The sequence below is a fragment of the Parus major genome, chromosome 7 (assembly GCF_001522545.3).
Source record: "Parus major isolate Abel chromosome 7, Parus_major1.1, whole genome shotgun sequence".
In the NCBI taxonomy this organism is placed as follows: Eukaryota; Metazoa; Chordata; class Aves; order Passeriformes; family Paridae; genus Parus; species Parus major.
Genome location: NC_031776.1, coordinates 19298596 through 19325510, shown reverse-complemented (window position 1 = coordinate 19325510; position 26915 = coordinate 19298596). Strand labels below are relative to the sequence as shown.

General features: G+C 34.3%; 1 protein-coding gene across 6 annotated transcripts in view; it reads right to left on the bottom strand.

Annotated features, from left to right (window-relative positions):
- The window catches only part of LOC107207489 (sodium channel protein type 1 subunit alpha), a 91200-nt gene that overhangs the window by 3378 nt on the left and 60907 nt on the right, over positions 1 to 26915 (bottom strand). For all 6 annotated transcript variants that reach the window (XM_015634686.3, XM_015634688.3, XM_015634684.3 and 3 more), the window contains 8 exons: positions 26114 to 26268; positions 23329 to 23502; positions 20693 to 20815; positions 8330 to 8611; positions 3136 to 3189; positions 2656 to 2793; positions 881 to 985; positions 250 to 520 (listed from right to left, as the gene is read on the bottom strand). In XM_015634686.3, the coding sequence (XP_015490172.1) occupies positions 250 to 520; positions 881 to 985; positions 2656 to 2793; positions 3136 to 3189; positions 8330 to 8611; positions 20693 to 20815; positions 23329 to 23502; positions 26114 to 26268 (1302 nt within the window). The remainder of the gene's footprint in view (positions 1 to 249; positions 521 to 880; positions 986 to 2655; positions 2794 to 3135; positions 3190 to 8329; positions 8612 to 20692; positions 20816 to 23328; positions 23503 to 26113; positions 26269 to 26915) is intronic.

Sequence of the window (26915 nt, the reverse complement as noted above, 5' to 3'; positions counted from 1 at the left end):
GATATCCTGTATATTCCACTTGCATAATTTGTGTTTTAGCAGTTATATATAATTGCAGGTGCAATAAATTTTGGATTTTGATTATAACAGTTTTAATGGTTGGTTTAGCTAAATTACAAGTTAAAATGTAAGTTGAATGACTTGGCTGTACATCTTGCAATGGCAAAAGCTCACCATATAGCTCTATTCAAATAAAAGTTCACCTTCTATACATTTTACCTGGTTTTTAGTTTAATTATCAAAACTTACCTACTATAGAGAGAATGACAACCACAAAATCAAAAATGTTCCAGCCTATAGTGAAGTAGTAATGGCGAAGTGAAATTAATTTCAGGACACATTCTCCAGTGAAAAGGACAATGAACACGAGATTAATCCAGTATAAAATATTTTCCATTTCTTTGCTCTGGTCATCAGTTTCTACCATCATGGTAACCATATTAAGACAAATAAGAATCATGATGCTGATGTCAAATACTTGCTGTGTCACAAAATCAAAGACCATGCCTTGGAATTTGTTCTGAGGAAGAAAGATAAAAAGAAACATCCAACACAAACTGTAATTTATTTTCTTTTCCTGTTAGAAGAAAGTAGAAAAGCACATGCAATAAGGCTTATGAGACTTCAATGCAATTGTAACTAGTGGTCTTAAGTAAAGTACTCAAATACAACAACTTAGTTCAGCCTCCCGTGTTGCACATGCATATATAAAATAGTTGCAAGTGAAAAATAATTATTTTTGTTTTATTTTTGTTTTCCCATTTCTGCTGACTAACTCCCCTGTTACTGATAATTTTCAATTGGCCTATTTCTGCTCTCCCTATATGAATGAAAACTCTTTGTAAATAGTTATTTGTCTGATGTGTATAAACAATTTTACCCCTGGTCTTGGTATAGGTTTTTGTGGTTTTTTGGATCCCAGCTTTTTCATTGCATTGTAGTATTTCTTCTGCTCTTCTGTCATAAATATGTCTTGACCTCCAAAGTAAAAACATGAAATCAGAACTGGTTATAATCACATTTATATGCAGTGCTGAAAAGAAAAATACTCTTAGAGAAATATGATTGAATGATGCAAAAATCAAGAGGACTGAATTGGGAAAAATCTCCTAGCTATCAAATGCAGCTGTGTACAATCTAAGCATTTAGTCTAGAAGTCTGGACATTCAGTACTGCAGCTCTCAAAAAAATAAAAAAACCAAAACAAAACAAAAACAACCAACATTGTTTTACAGTTATTTTCCTGGAACTCCAAGAAATAATTTTCAGTACCTCTTACCTCTTCTCTTTTACAGGAAGAGATACAAGAAATAGTATTTGAGATAAACTCACTTCTGAACGGTGATTTTAGTGAAATAAAGAAAAAAGAAAAAGTCAGGCTTTCAGCACAGGAATGTGCTTTAGGTATCTAGTTTAGCAGTCACATTAGTATTGGGGCTCGAAGTCTTCAATGTTCTTTAGAAGATGAATTATCAGACTTTGGAGAAACTCATATGATGATTGAAGCACCCTTGGTACTATTAACAGCAAAATGCTCCCTTTAAATCTTTTATTTTGCTGAACTTCCATGCTCAATGAAGTTCTGTTTAGCAAAAAGATGAACCTGCCTTTGAAGTCTGCCAGTGAAGATAAAGAAGCAGTTATGGGTCTTTCATGGTAACCTAACCAAATTCCATAGTAACCTTCTTTTAGAGACAGCTTGAATGAAAACCTCTGAGATTTCCCATACCTCCTGGAGAAAATTTTTCTGTGGTAAGAGATACTTGCAGATATCTAATTTCAGGAATGCCAACGCACACATAGCACTGGATACAGCCCTTTGTGGATGAGTGTGTGGGAAGCTTGAAGACGTGGGAATGCATGGACTGTAAGCTGGACAGGCTCCACCATATACCCATAGGTTTCTACCATGTACAGTTTCCAAAAATCTTGCTTAGTATTTCTCATTATTAGCCTAAAGCCAAAGAAAGTGATGCTGTCTAGTAAAGTATAAGTAAACTAGTAATTCCTAGTTGCTTTGGTCCTTGAGCTTTCATTGCTTTCTATTTACAGACAATAATCTTAAAGGCAAGTATCTCCTACTAAGACCATTGATACCAGTGAGATTATCTACATGTGCACTTTGAAACAACAAAAAAAGGTACTGAAATAGTTACAAACCACTCCTGCTCTACATAGTTTCAGATTGTTCAGTGCCACAAAATAGAACTTGAATACTTGGGATCATTAAAACATCAGCTTTAGTTGCATGATGAAATAATTTTTTGTGTTTCATAACCAGCTAGCTATTTTTTTGTGTGCTTATAGAGTAACTACAAATTAAGAAGGGAAAAAAAACCCCAAGAAATTATGAGTGTTTAATGTAAGGATCTAATTCAAGGGTTGGATCATACAGGAAGACTTCATGAAGTTTAATCATGAAAAAGCAGATGATTTGAGAAAGACTAAACTGGGCATTGACAACAGAAGAATCTGTCCCATTCACTAAATGAAAAATCTTATTACTTTGATGAACACTGCAGGTATGATTTGGTCATAACATACTGCAGCTTTTTCAATTTTGAACAAGCTATGGGTGTACTTTCCATATATCATGCATCTGTAAAAATGCATTATTTTAGAATATCTTTAGAAGGGAAATGAAAAAATACTTATCTTCTTTTTTTGCTGATTGAAATTGTCAATAATGACACCAATGAACAAATTCAGGGTGAAAAAAGACCCGAAAATTATAAAGATGACAAAATACAGGTACATGTACAAGTTGTCTTCATACTTCGGTTGCTCTAACACCTACGAAGAAAAAAAAGGAAATATCATTCCTAAGACTTCATGTGAAATTTTCAACCAAACAAGTGACAACCTTGCACAAAGTGTCCCCAGAATTTTGTATTTGGACAACATTCCTATCACTTATATCAATATCTTTTGCCTAGTCCACCTCTTGCTGATACCATCTGGCCATTTGCCTTCAGTTGCCCACATTTTTTTACCACAGAATCTCATCGTAATTAATTTAGGTTTTTTTCTTCTATTGTATGGATATTAATTGCTTATGTAAGATAAATACACACACTTTTAGACAGACAGACTTCAGGAGAGAAAAGGATAATTTAAAATATTTTCAGTACTTACATCTCTTGAGTCAATAGCTGCATACATAATATCCATCCAGCCTTTAAATGTAGCCTGTAAACAGTACACACCTGTTTAAGCATTCTAAAGACAATTCATTGAATAATTTCCAGCAACTCAGTACAGCACCAGGAACAATTAGTAGCATTAGATTTCTAAAGAAGTTTGCCTCTTGGCTTTCTGTTCAGCTGCTCATCAGATATACTGCTGTGTATCCCTTTACTTTGTCTTGATATTGAACATTTTAAGAAGTAAATATGATTAACTTATTTCTAATTTCTAATTACCAGAAATTAGAAAAGGCACTTCAGTTCATCAGATCATGTCAACTGCAAAAACTTTGTACAGCTGGGCGTATAGCCTTAGGTAACTCAGTTGCCACAAATTAAGACTGATAATGTAGTTCCTCCCTCCCAAATCACAAAGGTGGCAACAAAAGAGAACCAAAAATTTGATCAGCTCAAAAAAGGCTTTTTCCTATAATCAGAATCTACTTCGAAACATTTTACCTGGTTTAACAGTTCTAGCCTAGACTAAGTACAGTCAATGAAAAAAGCCAATTTAAAAATATTAAGCTTCACCATCATCCCTAAAGTACTGCACTATAAACAGACAGTACCCTTTCAAGAAGTGATAGGAAATAGAGCTGAAGAACTGAGCTGTATTATTATTGTTGTTGTTGCTGTTGTTAGAAAGCAAAAAAAAAAAGAGTGTGGGCTGGAAAAATAGAAATATAACATATTTCTGTTTTATCTTCTAACTCATATTTCTATCTTGTGATTTTCACAATGAGTTTCATAAAACTCTAAGATACTACATTTTTTTGAAGAAATTAAGAAGAGAGTCAAATCATCCCATTCAGTGAAAGCATTATTTCTACTGTAGATGCATAGACCTGCTTATATTTATCTGAATATGTCATCTTTAAGAGAAAGAAGGTATCATTTATGTATTTTTGTATCCTGAAAGAAAATAAGACAGAAAATGACCACGAGATCAAATTATTAGTTTCCATTTTGCGTATTATCATATAAAATATATGGTATATTCTCAGTGACACTAAATCAGGAGTAATTAATTGATTTCAAAGATTACAGCAGTATAACTGAAGTCAGCATCTGTTCCAAAGGTTTCTTTTTTCCCCCAAAGAAAATTTCATTGACACATATTCAAATGCAGATTCAAATGTAGTCAGAAAAAACAAAGAGAACAAAAATTCCCCCATCTCCTTTACTATTGGTAAAAAAACATAATTTTTTTATTTTTCCCCTGATAAATAATTTCTAATGAAGTTTTAAGTCATGCTGGAGTTTTACCATACAATTTCTTTACCAGAAATAACAAAGATTCACATTCCGTTTTGGAGATACAATAGCATCTTGCTTTTAAATCTGATGGAACTTTGAAAATATTCTAAACTTTTCGTCTTTGAATTCAGCTTTTGATTTTTTTACCATACACTTCAAGAGATGTGTTTTCTTATTGATATTAATAACAACAGTATAGTGAAATACTGTGCTTTGAGACCCACTGCATTTTGGTTTGCCACATTTTATCCTGGTAAGCAGGGTATACCCTTACTAGCAGGATAAAAGCAGGCCTCTGGAAGATTTACTTACCAAGGAATCCAAATACTAGGTTCAACTTAAAAGGCATAAGGCCATTAAATTATCAGGGCAGATGCCACATCTCTTTGTGTACACCAACCTCTTCCTCTTCAATCATGACAATTGTGAAAGGAATTTCTCCAGCAGATCTGTCTCTGCTTTGATGATTCTCTTTAGAGACAGAGAGATACTCAAGCAAATTCAGACCAAGAAATGAAAAAAGAAGTTTGAAGATCCACATAAACCAACATGATATATGCTGTATTATAGAAGAAAAAATTCTTATAGAAGAAATGTGTAATTATATGACTGATGACATGGATAATTATACTCCAAATCATGTAAGAATTCTGGAAAATAGTCTGATCAACAAACTTGGTTTTAGCAATGACATGTATTGTTCGGCTGTACTTTTGTTCAGAAAGAATTATAACATTTTTAGTATTTATTATTAATATTTTAGTATTTTTAGTATTATTATTGCTATAATACTAAAGATTTTCCACAAAAACCCCTCCCATGAAAGAAAAAAAACAAACCAAGAAATGTCAACCAAAAATTAGGTAATGTTCTTTTCTTAGGCCACTCATTTAGGAAAGTCATTCAACATCACTGCCAAGTAAACTCAAGGAAGAACTTGTTAGAGAGTTCCTTTTCCTTAAGAAGTTACAATCACACATTTGTATTTTTTGAGCTCAGAATACTTATTTCTGAAAATATCGCCCAGCTTTTAAAATTTTTTGTGTGAGATAGATATGTTTCTTTTCCATATCAATCTTAAAAAAAATAAGGGTTTTCTGTGATGAACAGACCCATATACTGCCAGAAGCATCAAAAAAAATTGTTCATGGGACTCTTTTATGTCTTTCCCAGAATAATAATGTCCTATGTGCCTTGGTTTGAAGTCCTTTAGGCTTGTTTTCATTTAGATTTTTTGTCATGAAAATGGTGCTAACTCGCATTAGCACTCACTCCAATTAGTGATACAGATAGTAAGGATTTATTTTGTGTTTCCTGTAACCCAGAAAAACTGGAGGAATTTACAACATTCTTTGGCTGACTCAAAGGGCATGAGGCAGAGGGCAGAATGGAGAATGGAAATAATTGGGAATAAGAGGAAGCTTTCTGTTTTTATTTTCTAGCCTCCTGGCCTTGTGTCAGTAATTCATGCATTGATACTCTTCAAAGAGATTGTTATTAGAAAAATGACATTTACCTCCCTGAGGTTATTAGGTAACCTCCCTGAGGTTAGTACAAGTGTGTGCCTGAGGTTGTTAAGGTGGAAAACCAAATGACTTCAGTAGAAAGGCCATTAACGTTCACTTTAGGAAAACAGAAAGCATATCCACTTGCAACCATGGGTCTATAAACAGATTTTTCAGGCTCAGCATATAATTTTAGGCCAAATGTTAAACTTTCAATAGCTTTATCTTTGTTTCTTACACAGTAATGAATACCTCTAATTGACTTATACCTTAGCATCTAGTTTTCTTTCTATTGTTGCAAGCTATTTAGGAAGGGTAGGAAAATCTAGGGCTATGACATACCTATTCACATCTCATGTTTGTTTTGACTTGATGGCTTTGGTGTCTTGTTCAAGAGTTTGATCCAAAGTAATTTATATATCAAATAGAAAATCACCTTATCAGTATTTTTTCTGATTGAAAGCAATGTAAGAATCTCAAACAGTTATGAATTGTGACCACGTTTTGTTGAAGGTGAAAAGACATCGATTCTTCACATTCTAATGCATTAACTGAAAATCAAGCTGATCCTATTTTCCTGGTCCTAGGGCTTTTATCATTCCTTAACTGCAAAATCACTACTACTGGTTTACTTACCAAATACTGAAAGATGCAGGGCCAAGTATTGTTCAATGACAGAAATGCCCCTGTTTTTCCTGCTATGTCAAACAAAAAAGACCTCGATGGTTTTCAAAGCATTTTAGCAATACAGAAAAATTAAGTGCTGTCATCATCGACATTCTGCTCGCACAAAAACCCTCAATCATTAAGTGAGGGTCCCATGTTCTTGCAAGATCTCTAGACTGTAGATACTGAACAAACAGGCTTGTCCTCCATGACAGCTGGGTCCCTCTGTGGTAGGTCTCATTTCCTTTGGAAATGTGAGAACAATGGGAAAAACTTCTCCTAATTTGCCTCCCAAAAAAAATTCAATAATTTAAGGATCTAAGTCTTCATGTAAGAAATATTTATGTATTTTCAATGAATAGAAGATGAAATAATCAATATAGCCATGACCCTGAAATACGTACTGCAAGTAGCTGAGGGGTGGTGATTGTGGCCACAAAGCCAGGAAGGAAATTAACCAAGAATAATTACCTGTGTCCCAGAGTAGAATAGGTTAGTATTAGAAACAGTTGCAAACTACATGGAAAGAGTTTTGTTGATGTCTTGTTTCTCCTGAAAACCTGTAATGAAGCATTCTGCCTCCCTGGGTGAGTAGACTTCATAAATAAGGCAAAGAAAATAAATATTAAAGTCTTTAGTTATCAAAATCAAATTGTCTTCTATTCAGTATTTTATTTCTTTAATACTACTGGTCCCTCTCCTCTCTTTCCCGATGTGACAGTAAAGTAAGTGATCATAATGAAATTTAAATGTACAGACTGATCAGTCACACAGGTAAGATGCTGAATTAGCTGGGAGAGGCAGTTCACATTGCTCAGAACTATTGTTTTAGACCTTGTCCAGGACAATGTCCATACCACTGTATCATGTTAATGATTTGTTTTACTGAGATTTTGTATAAACAACATAAAATCTGGAAACTTATTTAAAAACAATAAAAATTAAACCTAAGATACTGTAGATTTAAATAGTAACATAAAAAAATACATAGAGGTTGATGAAGGTACACAACATAGGTTAAAGTCCAGCATTTTCTTGATTAAGGCTGGGTCAGATTGTTAGCTACTTCAAAATACAAAGATAGACAGTGAGACGGTGAGGACACAAATTTTGATAGTGGAGGCATAATATTATGGTATCTTTCTGCATATATTTTCTTTCTTCTTCCCTCAGTTTTTGATAAGTAAACTCCATGAGGTCCTTATGCACAGAAATATCAGGAAAATATTTCATAGATTATAGTATCAACTGCTATTTTTTCTTTTCTTATTTCTTTTCTGAATGAGAAATTGCTTTTTAGATCAGATCTGCACTGGTGGTAGCCACAAACCTCAGATGAGATTTATTACCTGGAATTCTTTGTGTCTTAATTACACCAATGGAGATTTTTTTTTTAGCAACAGGAAAAGTGAAATATTTAGGTGCCTGAATACCATACCTAGGTACCTCTAGAAGCCTTAAAAGTTAAAAGGGGCTGAAGGACTAAGGGAGCCATAAACAGGAAGATGTGTCATTAGGTGTCCTAAAAATTCTGTATTTGTCATAGTAGATTCTACTTGCTGCTTATGAAGAAAAAAATAATCAATTACCAGTGTAGCAGTGCTACTAAGCCACAGATAAAAATCATTAGTTAAATTTTTTTGTCTTTTTGTTGCTAGAATTGTTTTTCATTACTGCATATATACAGGAAAAGGTATATAAAGAGTGATCACTTACTACTTGAAGTAAAGAAAGATACCCAAATCCTACATTATCAAAGTTTACTTTCACGTTTTTCCATCGGGCACTTTGATTGTTTTTTATGAGTTCCTCGCACTGACTAAAATTGTTGATTTGGTCGACTTCAAACCTTTCATCAGTTGTGGTGTTAACACAGTAGTAGAACTTCCCAGCAAACAGATTTACTCCCATGATGCTGAAAATTAGCCAGAATATAAGACAAACGAGAAGCACGTTCATGATGGATGGAATTGCTCCTAAAAGGGCATTCACAACCACCTAGTACACAAATACAGGGGGAAAGAGAAAAGAGTATGAGCATATTTACAGCAATACATTTTTGTATACTGTTTTACCATTCCTTAATAAATGCTTATTCAGAAACTAATACTATAAATTTTAAAACAGTACATTAATAACTGTAGCATTGCACCATTCCTTTAAATTTTTAACATTAGCACATGTAATGAAAATAAAATAAGTGAGACACTGAAAATAATTAATAGAAAAATAAAAGAGAAGACCTGGCAGTAGTAAGATGATGCCTGAACCTGACTTGTTCTAGATAAAAAAGAAAAATGTGCTAAATGAAAAATGTAGACATAATAAAATTCTTAAAATACATGAAATGCATTATAGCTTAAAAAAATGTTTAAAGCAATATGGCAATCTGTAGATTTGATAAAAATAGTTTTGAAATTTATGCTGAAAACACAAATGCCATGAATCTAGAAACTAAGCTCTACATAAAAGAATTATGCGCGAATTAAATACATAACTTTATTGCTTTATTGTTCCATGCAAGATTATAACAAAGATTAATTCTTTGTATACAAAAGCAAGACAGGTTTGCAATATGTGTCTAATTGAATCAACATAATTTATTTCAAGCTCCAGTCTTCTTGTTTCATGTATTAAGTTAGCAATACCCTTCATTTATCTAAAAAAGAATATATTTAGGACTTTTGATTTTTCATTTTTAATTAGTTTTGGGGGGATTGCCTTCTCAGACATTTGTAGGCAAGATGTCAATAAATCTTATGTAGATAAAAGGTGTGTTGTTCTGATATATACAGTAATTAATCACATGTGTCTGTCAGACCTATCAAAACTTTTGTGATGAGCAGTTATTTTTATTTAAGTATCCAATTCCAGGTTCTTATTTACAAGTTATTTTTTTATTTTAAATTTTACTTCTTTTCTTCTGCAAACTTTTGGGACCTGGTAGGAAGGCAAAATAAAATATGAAGTACTGCTCTGACTCTCAGTAATCTAAGTCCTGCAGCAAGGCAGGAAAGGATTGGCATGGATATTGGAGTATATTAAGTTGTCTTAGTCCATCTCTGTTCCCTGCAATACAGATGCATTCTCCCTGCTACCAAAATTGTATAGTACCAAAATAGTTGTGAGCAAGCTCAGAACTGCTCAATCTTACTACCTGTATTTCATGGCCTCTGGAAGGCCTTTGGAAGAGGAATGTTGTGGTTGTGTTATTCATCACTCAGCACCCTCCTCCTCTCCTCCTCCCAAATGTTTTGGCCAGGAATTAGGACCTGTTTAGAGATCTTAGGTAGAAACGTTATTTTTAGGGCGTATTTTCTTTTCATTCAGAAGGGTCTCCTCCATTCTCAGACAGTAGAAATGGGACCTTTCTGTAGCAGAATAATCCTTATCTTTTATAAAACCACAATTTTTTAAACTTAGCACCTTTTTCTTTTCTATTTTTTTTATATTGATTAAATTTTTGGTGATTAAAAGATCCCAGTGATAAATCTGTTGCTACTTAGCTTCATGGAACTGAGAATAACTAAAAAATTAGAAATGGAATTAGAAATTCTGAAATTTGTTGCAAGTCTGACCTGAACTGACACTGTGTTATGCTATTGCTGCTTTGAAATTCTAGGCCAGTTAGTGTTTATCTTATCTTTTTTTCTCCCCACTCATAAAAATGTTCCAGATGTGTTACACTGATTGAATTCCTCTGTTTAGTCTTGATGAAAAACCTGAAAATAAAGATGTCAAGAAAGAAAGATGGGGATTTAGTTCTGCAACTCAAATGAATTAAGGTTACTTCTGCTCACACAAAGAATGGTTTTGCATGAATTGAGTGCCTGTAGTTACCTTTATAACAACCCTGACATCCATTGAACCACAGAACAGATCCAGAACAGGCAGCAGAATACTAACAGCAACAATAACTGTTACAACAATGATGAATTTATAACAGCTGTAGAAAAAAAGATTTCTACAAAATGCATCAGTGTGTCTTGCATCTTTAGCTGAGCAGGTAATGCAGTCTCACCACTGAGACTATGAAAAGATCAGCCACATCTTCTTGGATAAAAAGAGAACAGCTTCCAGAAACTGTTCCAACAATGCTTCCAACAACTTATTTCATAGAGGTCACTGAAAACCCATCAAATGGTAATAATTTTTGGTCACTACTGACCTGGCCTGGATGCGAACTGGTGACCTAGAGATGAAAGGCTCTGTATCCTATTACCAACCCCTTGAGCTATCCAGTCCCCCTGGAAGGTTTTTTAAGAAAAGAAGAAAAGAAAATTAAAACTTTTAGAAGTTATTTTCTGTTTGCATTTTTTTTCTGATTCTTTTTTTTCCCAAAAGTGTTGAGCCTTACCCCTATCATATTTATAATGTAAAACTATTGTTACATGTTGGTCAGGTGCTCAGCTGACTGTAAAATCCTCTTTAGCAAGAGGTCCTTAATTTCTTCAACACATATAGTTGGAGATAATTGCCTTACCAGCTTTTCTCTAGCATTTCTTTGTTTGGTTGGTTGGTTTTTTGTTTTTGGTTTGTTTTCTTTTTTGTGTGTGTGTATTTGCTTTGGGAATTAGCTGAGGTATTTCAGGATAACCAGGACATTAACTTGATATATATTCAAGATTGCACCCATATATACACAGACAACACCCACACACATAAGTTACAGCAAATGGACAGAAGAAAAGGAGAACCAATTGAAAAGTGAATTGAATGCAGAAAAGAGGTCAGATAGCATTTCTTAATGAGTTGATTTAACAAATAAAAATTGTCATTCTCATCTTGTTGGAAAGAGTCTAGAAGGTTAAAAGAATGGCAACTACAGCTCTTATTTTTGCTTGTTCTTTAAATCTAGGTCAGGTATATATTGTTCAAAATGCATTTTTTATTTTAAAAGGGGCTGTTCTCTTGGGCTTATTTTCTCTTATTTCTTGATACAGGATATAATGCCAGTAAATTGGAAAAATATGTTTGCACAGTTGTTTGTTTGGTTTTATAAATTACCTATGCATTTCCTCAAGGCTGGGATGTTGCTGGTCAGGTTGACTCCAGTGAGCAAAGCTGCAAAAGCCCAAGTTGATTCTGATTGTTCACCTTCCTACAGCTTCAGGTAGGTGGAACAGCAATAAGAACAAGTGAGAAGCAACACCTGATGCCTTAAAACACAAAGGAGCTCTAGACTATTTTACATTTCATTCAACATTCATCCAGGGGAAAAAAAAAATCATTGTGGGAAACCACATCTCCTCTAGGAAAAAGCAGTATTTCATATGCATTCACAATTATTCATGTTTAAATTTCCGTAATGTTTCTCTTCCAATACCAGATTTATAGATAATATAAAAGAATTACTGCAATACTAATTGTATGTCCTATCTTCTGGCCAATATGACTTTATGTCAAGACAAATTAGTAATCCAGATATTTTTCATGGTTGCTGTTTGTATCTTCTTTTGGAAAACTCTCCAAAGAAAACAGCAAAAACTGGACAAAAATCAGTTTTCTGTCAGAACTGTTCATATGTGTAGAATGAGGATTGTACAAAACTAGATTGAGCCCTGCTGTGGGAGACATAGTTGAACATGTAGTGAGACATAAATGTATTTTAGTTGCCAGGGGAAAGTATTTTCCATAGATCCTGGCATCTCAGCTGCCACAGACCTTCCAGGAATTCCTACATTGGCACTGAGTAATGGATATATCAGGGCCTTATGAAGTCTGTAAACAAACAAGGAAAAATCTTTAGTAGAATTTATTCACTTTTCCCAAAACTTTTTCAGATTCTGTGAAGAAGTTCAAAACTCTGTTCGTGGTGCAAATGAGGAGGACATTACCATCTTTGGGATGGAAAGGGAGATTATAGGACTATGTATGGAACATTCTTTCTACTCAAAATTAAAAAGCAGTTTATTTGCCTCCACTTGGAAGGTATCAGCTTTGTAATTTTATGCTTAAATAGAAAAGTTCAGAAAGAGCTGCCAGAGAAGACTGCATTGAAAGATGGAGAAGTGAGCAAGTAGACATTGGTTTAGATTCTTGGTGCAGCACATAGGTGTAAGATTGCTGGAATGGCAGGAGGTATGCTGTGAACAGGCACAGATGTAGGCACAGGTGACAATGGGATCTGCATTTACTACGTGTTCGTAGTGAAGAACCCAGAGGACAACACACAAGGAAGTCTAGAAGACTCTGAAACCACCCTGACTTGACCAAGTGGGTATCACATAACAGACAAATGTACTCTCTGTTAAACTGTGGGAGAGTTGAGGCAAAGGAGGAAACTATAGTAAATAGTAACTGTACGTAAACATACAGGAACTATCCCAGGCAGGGGATGAAAACAGCATCTGAGGCAGATCATGAAGAAAGCTCACCCTTTAATCAAAAAGATTAACTATCTGATGCTGTCATAATGGCTTTCTGATCTCGCTGGTACTGTACACTTTCTGATGGAAGCTGCCTTTCTCTGAAGCTAGAGGAGCCTCCTCTACAAGTCATAACACAGAAGAAAGTCAGTAGGATAGGAGGAAATGGTTTTGGGGGTTAATCTAGGAGCAGCTAAGTCAGATGGAAATGTTTGTCACAAAAGCAATGGAGGTAGTTGACCTGAGGGCCAGCAGGCAGAATAAAAGGATAGCCCAGTGCCGAGGATTAAGAGTGACCCTCAGCAGAGGCTCTGGGATCTCTGGCACAGTTGCTTAGTGTGAGGTTTGGAGGTGCCCATGAAGGAAGATAACTGGTGATGCAGTACAAGAAAAATATTCCCACATAAGATACCCTGTCTCCTCTGCATACATGGAGTTGGACCGAAGATGGCTGCTGGGAGAGAAAGGTTAAAACTGAAAGATTTGGTGAGGAGGGAATAGTTCACCTCAAAGTGAACTTGTAGCTGGGAATGCTAAGCATGTCAGTGTGGGACAACTCCATTTATTATGCCTAGTGTTGTTTATCCTCTGCGTGTTTTAAGAAGTAGAATTCCTGTGTAGACATAATACACTCTCACAGACATGCTTGAGCCTCTTGCTGGGAGACAGAGAGAGATCATAAAAGCAAAACCTTTCAAGTGCAAGCTGCGCATGCACAAAGCCCCTTCATATAAGGAGCAGGCTGCAGGCCCTGCTGTCCCCACAAGGATGAAGTAACCCCAAGGGAGACTGTCCCCGTGTGTCTCTGCCTCCCAGCATTGTTGGTAAGGTAAAGAAATAAACTTACTCTGCATTTGAGCTGTGTTTTGCTGGTCACCATGGTTACCTGTCTATTCACACAATGGCTATCTAAGGATTAAAGTTTTTTATGTTGAAAGGATAAAGTAAATGTACATTGCCACTACTGAAGATGGGAATTTTACTCACAGATAATAAAGAAAATTTATCCCATTTTATCAATGTTTATATCAGGTAATAAACAGATGTGATATTGCAGTCTAGCAGATGAGGACAGAACAGGAAAGGAAGAAAGAGAGAGAAGGAATTAAGAGAGAGAGATTGCAATAATTCTTTTATCTCAAAGCTGCAAATTTTGTCATTGTAAGCTTGGAATGGTACCCTGGGAAGAAGCATGCTGCATGTGCTTGTTGATCAGCAATGAGCTGGCTGTAGAGGCAACAGTGAATGAAAATTAGGTATATCTGTGACAGAAAGTGCAACCTACTGGGCATGGTCCAAAAATTGTTACAGAGGAACTAAGAGAATTTTTAGATTTTAGGAACCTGAAAATGTAGAATAATCTAAGTAATTAAAACTTTCTTGTTTTCAATTAATTACTCCTATTTTGTCTTAATGGATTTCTTGCAAGAAACTAATTTTCTTAAGTTTGTCCCACAAATGGAAATCAGAGTGGTACACCATGCTCCGTGTTGATATGAATGTATGATCTATAATCCACTAACTACATTCTGTCATTCCAGTATTTACCTGAAAAAAAAAAAAAAAAGAAAAAATATACCAACCCCAAACAAAAACCCCCACCAAAATGAAAACCAAACACCCCTATCCCCCAAGTGAAAAAAAATGAAACCACAAACCTCCCTAAAACCTCTTGTACCAAACAAGAATTTCCCAAGCTGTTGCCATTTTACACATCTAAGGAGAGTCTGACTTGGTTTTTCTTACCTATCTTCCAATCCAAATTACAGGTAATGAATGGATTTTGCCATTAATAGGTGTATAGTAAAAACACTAGTTTCCACTTTTGCTACACAGTTTGCCTTAATTCTATGTGCATACATATATTTTATTTTTAATGATATGATCTAGGATTACGTAAGGTCAGAATTAAATAACATTTAGAAAAACACTTAGAAAAGTTATAAGAAATTAGAAAAAATAAAAAACTCTCTAATTTTAGCAAACTAATGTTTATCTTTAAGTCATGATCACTAAAAAATTAGTAAACCAAACGTTGGTAGAAGAAAATTATGATGGTGGGATGGGACTATAGTATTTAAATCAATTTTTAAAAAAGAAAAAAAATTGTTTCCTGAAAGAACAATGAATGCATTTTGTCAGTGTTAGGCATGAGAAGCACCTCATGTGAACCAATCGAAAAAAATATTTATGACAATGTCTTCAATTTTTTGAATAAAAGGAAGACTGTATTGGGAATATACAGTGAAGATTATGAAGCAGTGATTGTAAAAAACATTGGACTTAACTGAGAGTAGGCAGGCAGGTGGAAAGAACCAAAGAGACCTGTCAAGGAGTTACAAATAAATCTTAATCTGAACAGTAATGAACAAATAAAGCTGAAGTAAGAGATAAAAGAAATAATAAATAATTCCCTGAACAAGACAACTGTTGTATTTTCTACTTTTCTGTAATTGTTGCTGTACAAGTGCACCTGACTGGAGGATGTTTCTGATAGTGAATTTTGTCTTCAAAGAAAGCAAAATACTTTCTCAAACAATGCACAAACTATTTTTATAACACTTGGTGCTGGAGAAATTTCATACTGTTGGGTGGTGATGGAATGCCACAATTTTTAGCAGAGAGGTTCAACTAGGTGATTCTGCTTTTCTGTTCTAGCTTTAACAAGAAAATTTAACTTGTTTAAAGTAGCAACACAAGCATTTGTTACTCATGTAACATCTATTAAAAGCAAGCTACAGAGTTTGATTTAACAGAAGATGATGTCCTGGAGCAGCCTGATTCTGTTTCTCACCAGAAATCAAGTATGCAAAAAGTACTTTTGAAGACAATATAGAAGAAAAGACATAATTTTACATAATGTATTATAAAATAATTTTCTGCCAAGTAATAAATCATAGGGCTCAATTTGTTTGAGAAGAAGACCTGGTAAATATTGTAAAGAGACATAAGCATGAAAACAGAATAGTTACTTGATGTGGGAGTAGAATCTTTGTATTTCACTGGATGCAGTAAAAAAACCAACGTCTTGCCCTCCTTCTTGCACATTCCCTGTAACATTTTCAATTAAAATGCAAACTATATTATGTATCCCATTCAAATTTCTTTAAATTTTGATCCTAACAGTATGGGTTTTCTGTAAGACACAACAAATACAAAACTGAAAAAAAATGGTATCAGTTTCATAAGGTAACTCTTCAAAAGTTCTCTTCTTATTGTAAAATTACAGTCTAAAAAAATACTAAGATGTTTCCTGTATGATTTATGAACATCTATATAGAGAGACTTCAAAGTTTATCAAATTTTTAATTGCTTTTCAGGGGACACAAAACATCTAATAGAATTTCCTTAAAACTTAAGGATAATGTATAAGATCACATCACATCAAAAAATCCTTCCAAGTGCATGATGTTAAGATCAACAAAATATATTCCTCTATTTTTAAGAGAAATTTGCAGAAAATATTCACTCACTTTCTTGAGAGTGAATACATAATTCTTAACTGTGAGATAAGATGCTAAATTTACATTGAACATGGTTGATACTGATACTCTCATTTACGCTGAAGCTATAAAAATCCCTGCACTAATGGTACACTCCTGCAGTTTGTGCTTGCAAGGGTTGTAGTTCAAAGAAGTGGATTTTGCTAACAGTTCTACTGAATGCCAAATTTTTATATCACTGACATGTCTCCTGCAGGACATTTTTAAACCCCAAGAAAGATAATGCTCTTACTGGCATTTTATAAAAAAAATCATGAAAACTAGTTTCCAACACAAAAAAAAGATTGAATTCAGATTCCAAGGAGGGATTTCATATGTTATATATATATATATATATATATAGTGTGTATACACTTGATTTACTCAATGTAATATATAGGATGTTTTAAATTATGCAAAAACTTAAACTGCAATTATATAAATAATATATAAAATATAAAATATATATAAATATTTATAGTGACTACTCAGATCACAGGATTTTGGAGTGTGTTAAATATATTAAGAGTAATATTCAAAACTATCTTCAGGTTATTTTGAATATATTAGTTATAAATTGAGTAGCAGGGTAAAGCATGTATCTTTCCAAAACGATATTAAAGCCAGATTCAATTTTTTAAAGAAAGCAAATTTTTATCTCAGTTAAAAAAGCAACTGAAAACCTTAAAATAGCTGAGGTACCTTTCTCCTGCAAAAATAATTCTAGAAACTCTAAATAAAAATACTTATTTGCTCATTTTCATGTTTTTTCTTTTACTAGTCTACTTTTACTGGTACTGGGATTTATAGATGAGGTTGTCGCTCCTCTCAACCCTTAATACACAATGTAGTGATTAGTCAGACTGTACTCATTAAGGGTAGAAAAGGGGAAATACTGTATCCACAATACAGAAAAGGGGAGGAACCAGTGGTCCACCCCATCCAAGCTGAAATGTGTCCTACATGAAATAGAAGTATATAGCCTGTTATTAGTTGTGAATCTGTAATGACAGACACTTGATGCTGTATTTAATAACTCAATTACATGAGAAATATTTCTTTCATACTAATGAAGTTTTTTGAGTATGAAAATGCCTCATTGCCACTTTCCTGGTAAGGGAATCTAAGGAATAGCCATTGAATTTTAGAGGAGATTTAAGACATCAAATACTCTAATTTAGTTTTGAAAGTTATGAAATTGGACTGGAAATTTGAAATACAGTAAATGTTTAAAGCCATCAGCCAGAAATATGCATAAGGCATGCAAAACTGAAAGTGCAAGTGGATTTCAGATTGTTTGCTGCCTTCTACTATTTCTCTAATAAATCAAGCACGGCATGACATGCTTTATTTTGTGAAGTTAGACACAAATGCATGCTTTATTGTCACTTAATTATCTAACTCAGCAAAGCAAAAGTACTCAGTATTCTACATTTTCAAGTAGCATACCAATTCAGAACTAGCGCAAAAGCATTATACTGCAAGTATTATAAAGCTAAACAAAAAGCAATGGGTATATTCAAATCTCAGTTTGCAGCTACTTCTGCTTAGTACATACACTAATTGAGATGAGAATATAAACCCTAAGACAGAAATTTAAATTAAATTAAAGCAATCCTTTACTTTGCCTTCCAGCATCTGGATGGAGTTGGTTTTGAGATTCAACATAGAAAGTATTAAAATTTCTCAAAATTCAGTATACTAGCAGGTATTCTAAATGCCTTTAATATGGCAAAATTCACTTCTGTGCTTAAGGCAAGCACAGGCTATAGATTGCTTGTACCCTACTTTGGTGCAAACGATTCACGTATGTTATACTCACTTTGGAAAGAGAATTATGAAACAGCATAATTATAAAATTAAGTTGTACTAAAGAGTATAGCTGAAGACTTCTAAGAATGTAACTTAAAATCTGAAGTATGTTTCATATTTGGGCATAACAGAATAGTCATTAGTATGTACTGATTGTGTAAAATTCTGCATTCTTCCAATTCACCAGAATGAAAAACTTATTTGAGAAAAACATTGATTAAATTAAAGTAGTTGAGTACTTGGCAAATTGTTTTACAAAATGATTCAGAGCTTTGTATATCTACTGCCTCTTGTGAAATACTTAAGATATTTTACATTTTCAAATTGCAAATTTTTTTCTGTTTTTAACATGAGTAAACATTAAAATTTAAACACATGCTGAATAAAAACTCTGTTTTATCACAGCTTAGTGGAGGTATGGGCAATATAAGAAAGCCCAGAAGGCTGCTTTATTTTTACTTTCTGCAGACAGAGAAAAAAAATCTCTTAAAAATGAATTCTTATGAAATGAACTCGACTTCTGAGAAGATTTCTATTTGACTATAGTCTTATGAGCTGGTCAATTATTTATTATTTGAATTTTTTTACTGTTTGTGAGTCATTCATAAAGTAATGCCAACAACTGTCAGTGAGCTGTTTTGAATACTTGCCAAGTGCTTTGGGAAAAAAACCCAACACTATTTCAGAAGTGCAAGTAGTAACTATAAGGCCTGTATATATTTGGCCAGTCAAATCTGCTAAGTGACTGGAATCAGGTACTTCATTGACTGTCATTAATATTGGAGGATAGAACTGAAGTCTATTTGCTTTTCCAAACTTGTCTGTGATTCCTAACCAGTAAATTGCTCATGAATTATTCATGTTGTGTAGCTGAAATTCTATCATATGATTGGGCTTCTGGCAGAGCTTCCCAGTTATTCAGCAAGCAGTAGGGGAAAGCAGTAAATAGATTTCAAATAACAGGTACCTTTATAACAGCTTCTTTATGCATGAGTATCCTAAATCTTGTACGTGGAAAATTTACTAAGGTGATCATGTAAAGTTACAGAAAAATTGAATAAAACATTTGGCAATCAATTTTGACATCCTTCCAGAAATGACCTTTTTTTCCAAAATCATTTTAAGAGCTGCATTTTTTTTCCTCCCTGCATAATATCTGTACTGCTCTCCCAGTCCTCCTGCAGCTGACCAGATTATCATTAAAAATGTAAATTTGACAGCAGTTTCCCAACATTTCTCTGCACAAAACCACATACATTTATCTGAATGTTCATGAGCAGTATGTACAAAGAAAGACAAAGAGAAAATGGCTAAATAAAATAGTTGCATTTTCTGTACTTGACCAGCTCTTACCCTGCTGAATATCACTTCGTGAGTTTCATATAAGGAGAAATCTGTTAAAAGTCAATTTTCTGCATGAAGCTGAAATTCATTAATTTAGTAATCATTGGTTAGCAATGTATTTTCTGCTGCATTCTGAAGTGAAGATAGGTAGTCTGTTAAATACAATTTCAGGAAAAGAATTCAAAGCCTCATTTTGACTTCATTAACCTTAAATGTTTTCCAAAGATTTTGCATTGTTTCCTCCTATGTTTCCATGACGCAGGAAAAAGCATTCCTTTAAAGCATATTTCATTGACATGCATATAGAGTTAGTTTGTATTCAGTGGCTTTAAGGAACAGAAGGTAGAAACAAATGAAAAAATAAGTCAAAATGCCTTCTTGAGTGAGATGAATAGTAAGCAGGGCCTCTAAATTACTCTGAGTAGCAAAAAAATAACCTTATATACATTGTATTGAATATTGAATAGAGATTAATTGAAATGAAAGAAGCATTTACCTTACAAAAAGAAAGACTTCATAGAAGAATCAAATAACTTGACTTGCTTTTTAAATCAGCCAAACTCAGAAATAGATTTAAACCACTAGCAGATATGAATATATCTGTTGTATCATCTAATGAAATTCAGTGGGGTTAGATTAAAGGGAGTTTATAAAATATAAAGAAAAAATTAAAAAGTTCAATTTTTAGGAGAAAATATTTTTGTTAACTAATGCTAAATTAGATTCCTGTATAAATATTGTGATATGTTTATCAGTAAAGACATTCATACAATTTCGTTACATTTTCTTTATTATTAAGACTCTTTTAAGAGAGTTCATAGGTGGCAATTTCAAAGACTCATGAAAAACTCCTGAGATTGGCTAGAAAGTAAAGTAACCTTAATGAATGTAAGTTCTATGTCATACTGCATATGGATTTAGGTGAATGGATGGAGCTTTTTGCTTATCTGTTAGTAAAAGATACGCGATAAAAAGGTAGTGCAGCCTTTCTGCATGGACTTGTCATTCCTTGTTGTGCATGCATGTATTCTTTCTATGCATGCATAGTTTCAGACACTTTCACGTTGTCTTACCCTCATGCCTTCAAATCGTGACAAAGCTCTTAGAGGTCTCAAAGCTCTTAGTGTCCTAAGGGACTTAATGGCACCAAGTTCAGAGTAACCCAATGCATTTGCTGTTAAGCTAACCAAAGAGACCTATATGAAAACAGGAAAGTAAAAATTATTATATTGTACATTCTACTTTACATACCATAGATGTGAGATATACACTTCGTTAGAAGATTCTAATTTTGGATCACTTTCTTCAGGAATAGGGAGTCTTTCAAGTAAAAAAAAAAAAAAAAAGAAAAGAAGAAGAAAGAAGCAATATGAAAGAAGAATAGGTAAACAAACAATATCATAAATAATATCTGAAAACATTAGTAATACTGAATTTCATCCTTTGCTACTGATCTGAGTACACTTAAAACCACAAAAACTGAATAAAATTTATCTCTTTTTTTTGCCAATTTAAGTACTGGTCTTATTTCTTCTTTGTTTTACAATACTGTTGGGATCAATAATTGTGGTTGATAATGTCATTTTATTGCTCACAATGGAAAAGGAAGTGATTGAAGCTTGTGTTGAACTACACATGGGTCACAGAACAACATTGCTCCTCTGAAAATTGGTTAAAAGGATTACTTTTGCTATAGGCAGTTATACTGAATAATCCTTTTGCCTGACTGCTGAAATTATATGCTTTACAAGCTGCCATTAACCTGGACTATGCTGTTTCGAAGACCTTAGAAGAACAGTTCCATAGGTGGAAGAATTTGACTAAATATTCCATGTCCCTGCATTACCTCAGTGCAAAGTATCACATTCTCCACATTTGCAATGGCTCCTGTCCAAAATATTACCTTCTATTTATTTCCCATTTCCCCTAAATGTTCCCTCATTATGCTGTTCTAATTCCTTAACTATTTATTGGGCCAAAAATAGCATAATGTTCTCATGTACTCTTTGATTATAAAAAACAGTGTATCAGGTAAAAAGAACTCTAGGACTGTGCTTGTATTTAAAAACAATGTTATATGTGAAATATTTAGCTTTTAAAAGTTAATAGCTTTTCTGAACTTTTCAGCAGCTCTAGAAACCACAAAACTCACTTCTTTTGCAATCTAAATTTCTTTTTCCAGCACATTCATTGTATCACAATCACATAAACTTTCAAGCTGCTGTAATTGAAAGGAAAATTAAAGAAAATATCCACATGTAAATCCAGCATTTATCACAAACTAATTCAGACATTTTAGTATGTACTATACCTTCACATAATGATGTATGCACATTTTCACATTCACAAGATGGCTGTTTGGGATATTATGCTTTAAATAATGTAAAATATTAGAGAAAATTAGTTTAGAAAATAAACAACTGCTTCTGCTTGCATGCTTGTTCAAGCTTTTTTGTTGTAGGTGTCACTTAGGTACCCATTTTGAGAAATTCAATACTTAAGAACAAAGTGTTTTCCAAGAGTGGGTACTTTCTTTGTATGAAACATGGTTATCTGTAGCCGTATGTGTAGTTGAATCCTACATATATTTAAACCACATGGTACGCAAATCAAAAATGTTGTAAACACTCATAAAACACCAAAAGAAAACCAAAAAACAAACTGACGAAAATTAATTGCTTTGATTCTCTGATTAGCCCTTGTGTGATGGGACCACACTGAGAAAGGGTTGGATTTTTGGCTATATTTTGGGACAATAAATTCTTATAAAGTTCTCTTTTTGTCTATTCAGTGTGTATTTCTAAGTGATTGAAACCAGGACCAAAAGAATCTTAATTTTAAAACTGAGCTTGTTCAATACTTGGTTTTTGTATATGTTTCACCAGAAATGACTGTCTTGAAAATATAGTGACTTATTCTGGTTTTGTAGCTCTGTAAAACATGGTATTTGAGGTTCACCCACAGAAATTCATGAACTGCAGAAACAGTATGTATTTTCCCAGGGGGCGCACTTAGGATATTCTTAAATGCTCCGTAATTGTATCAATGCATCAAGACATGTTCTCTCCCATTTCACAGCACAGTACTGTAGAGCTAAATCTAGGAGATAACCCTAGCAGCGAAGATTTCAAACATGCCTGTGAGGACTGCAAGCTCAGTAGTATTCATTGAACTTCAATACTAATTAAGCCACACTACCAATGCTAGAGATGTATTTTGCTTTACTTGTGGAGCCCTAATTTATCCATATGCTGAAATTTTTGGACATGATGCTAATTTTCTTGCCAGAAGAGTTTTGGTTCAGATGTTGGTCTAATGTCTGGTGGATCAGACACCCATCTAAATGCTGGATTCAGCCAACAGGAGGAATGATGGGTCCCCATAGGTAGGAGTGAGCAGCCCAGGCCACAATGCAGGGCGGCATGACCTCTTTCAACAGCTGTGTTGGGATAAACCTCCTAACAGCTTGGGGGCTACCATGTGAGGCCCTTCTGCACAGCAGGAGAGCTTCCAGTCTCTCTCAACATAGCAAGGCAGTGCTGCAAGCATAAAGTGAAAGACAGAGAAACATGGAAGTTTTCCAGCTAGCTTACTTCCCAAATTGAAAAGTAAACTAGTGGGCATTAATAGATGTTATGGCTGCAGAGAAAGTAAGTTTAAAAATTATCAGATAAATATAAAAGCGTCACCTAGGAAATGCACTACATACATCGACAATCAGGAAGTCCAGCCAGCACCAGGCATTAGTAAAATATGTTTGGTAGCCATAGGCCACCCACTTCAGCAGCATTTCCAGAATGAAGATGTAAGTGAAGACCTTGTCAGCATATTCCAGCATGGTCTTGATGGTTTTACGTTGCTCAATATAGATGTCTTCAAAAGCCTGTGTATGAATGAGTATAAACATTCAAAGGTAGATTATTTTTTGTTACCGCACATATTTCAGGTTGTAAAACAACAAACCAAAAAAGGCAACGAAAAAAGGAAATAATCTTCAAGAAAAGGCAAGGGAATGTCATTTCTATCTAATGCTGATTTTTCTGATAACTCAGTATATACCTGTTTTTTTCCTACGAAAATATATTTTCCAGCTCACAGGAGAAAGAAGCAGATATTACACAGCAACCACTCCACTGGCCAGAGATCGTTTAAAATGTATTTATTTATTGCTGGTAGTGAACTATTCTTCTCAGATCATATTCCATAGTGACAAATTGAATTGATTCTGCCAAATGTTGTGCCTGAACTGAATTCTACTGAGATCATTTGGCTTGTACGTAGGTAGACCCAACTTCAAAATCCAGGGTCATAGCTGTAAAATTTTCAGGACGATGACAATACAATCTACCTTTTGTTTTTCAGTCCTCCTGCTTCCTGAAAATTTTAAGTTATAAATCTTAAAATAAATTCTTCCTTTCTTAAAAAAAAAATCTATCTAAATCAATTACCCACTTTATTATTCAAATTTTATGAGATACATAAAATTTCTGAGCTCCTCGCCATGTTATTTGCACTTTTCGTGTTCTCATTTTTAGGCAATTATAAAAACAAATTGCTCCTGCTTTTCATAAATTCTTCAACTTTGTTCTTCCTTTAATTGTTTTCAAATTTCAGTTATTCTGTTACTTCTTATGGAGACCAACTGATTTTATTAGGCTGAAAGACTGAACAATCTGCTAGTTTGCAAAGATTTGGATATTTTTGGATACTAACATTCATTTTTACTGAGCCTGCTTTTGAACCACTTGACATCTGTCATTTCAGATGATTAATGTTTCTATACCGGACATGACGCCAGGATCTGTGTAATTCTTCTGGTTGCTTGCATCAGGCACTGTGGTACCTGACAGGATGTATGCACCAAGCCCTGGGAATTCAGCAGGTGCCATTTCATTGGTACAGGAGGGCTGATGCCAGAGGCTGAGTGAGCAGTGCTCCTGGCAGCAGCAGTGTGTCTGCTCCCTGCCCCAGAGCCCTGGACAGGGTGTGCAGGCAGCTCCCACCCTGCCTGCGCCTGCCACAGCTCCTGGTGGTGACAGCAGTGAGATTTGTCTGGAGCATGGCCTTCGGGTGAATATGGGATACAGTGCTGCTGGATACAAAGAGATCTCTTCACTGTCACAAAAGACTTTAAAGGGAGAGCAGAGTCTCACATCTCCAGAGGTTTGGGCTAATCCGTGGTCTTTGGAATGTTTTCATGAATTAAATGTCCTTTGAATGATCTTCGGCTCACAAGCATGAGGTACTAACACCGTGGGATCTTAACTCAAACTTCCTCTAAATATAGTAATAGAAAGTCATCTTTTTCAGATCTGCTTCCACTACTTTTCTACCTTTTTTTTTTTTTTACTTTTCTCATTAAATTCTTGTTGCTGAAGATTTTCTTCACTTAGCTGTATGAACCAAAATTCAATAGCATAAACTTGATCTTTTTGTTATTTGGAGGATTTTAAATGACAGGGAGGTGTCACATGGTATTGCATAACAGTTGTTTTTCTGATGATTGTGTTGATATTAGACCAAACAAAAGCAGAATGATTCTTAGAAATGTAGCTGAAACTAGTGATAGGTATTGTCATAAACTGCTAACAGTGTTAACAGTATTTTGAAGTGTTGGGAGTGGTCTAATGAGCTTATAATACAATTTTGAAACACTATTTTTTTATTATGTAGGAAGTTAAGTAATTTGCCAAAGGGTAATTAAATCTATCAGGGTAGATGCTAGATATACTCTGCATTTTCTTACAGCAAATAGTTTGCCTAAGAAACTTCACCTCAGTGTATATATACAGGCTCACTTTAATTTAAAATTTCTTCTACAATTCCTTTATTCTTCATCATTATTTGTATTTTTGAAAAAACATACTGTTAGGATTTTATTTCATTTGCTGTTACAGATGTGCATTATGTTTGGCTTCCCTTTATTCTACCTTTACATGCTTGTTAGAGCAAATTCATGTTTTTGCAGACGTCCCTTCAGTCTACACGAATCAGTAGAAGCTGAATTGCAAGCTTAAATAATAAGTTCTTATTCTTAGAATGGAATCAAGAAAACCCTCACAGTCTTATCTAGCACACGAGATTTATAGAACTACACAAGCCAGCCCTGGCCCTTGCAAGGTGTTTTGAACTGTTTATGCCATGATAGTTCCAAACACTTCAACACTGACAGTCCTTTTCCCTGAGTAAACAGCCATGCAAGGAGAGAGCACACTCAAATAAGAGAGTTTAGTATGTTCTCTTCTTCACGCTGCCTGAGGCATATCACTGCCACTTCCAGCAATGGAGTTAGGCTCTTCCTAATCACTCATGTCTGTTTTTTTCAAACATATTGTTGAGAAGAGACTGTTTTTGCTATTTTTCCCAAGGCCTGAATAAAATTTAGTCCTATCATTTGAAGACATGGAATTGTGTTAAGTTAAAACAGTGATAGAAAAGACAATTTTATGGAGTTTTCTGACAACATGGAAATATTCTGTTCATGTTTTACTCACCAGAGCTCCACTACTGAGGAGAATCATAAAGACAATGAAAGTCTCAAACCAGTTGTGTTCAACAATCCTGAAGCAGGTTTTTCTAAGGTTCCACCACTGCTTTCCTCTCCCTTCTTCTATGCTTACTTGACAGCACTTGAACCTTCTTACACAGCCTTTAGAACAGTGTATGTAATGAGAGGAGGAAAAAAAAAGAGATTTTGTTGGGTTGCATTAAGTGAGACAATTAGAATTTATAGTTAAATGAACAAGTGAGAAGAACGTATTTCTCATTTATCAAGAAGTGCTCAATACAGTGCACACAAAAAGATAAAAGTCCATTGAATGTGAAGCCAAATTACAGAATACATTTATGGTTTATGTATTAAGATATGGGCAAATGATATTAAACTGTGCCTTCTTTTGTTCAGGATACTCAATTTAGACAGTGTTGCATTCATTGCATGAAAAAATTTAAGCCCCTTATCTGAGTTCTGGGCTTTTCAGTACCAGCTAATTTCTCTAACTTGTGCCCCTAATTTATCCACACTTTTATGATTCAGCTGCTGACTTTTATGTAGAAAAATACTAGCAATAAATAATGGTATTTTCTGTGACAAATCCTAGACTATTATAGTACTGCTTCTTACAAGTTCAATGTGAATTTCTAAAGAATGACCTGTTATCATTTCCAGAAGTAATCCAACCTGAAAATAGCATTTATTCTCCAATGCCTGAATCTAACTTTTGCTTACAGATACCAAAAATAGCATTTGTATCCTTATATTACTGTTTTAAGAACTATTTCTTTCGCCACCTCCTT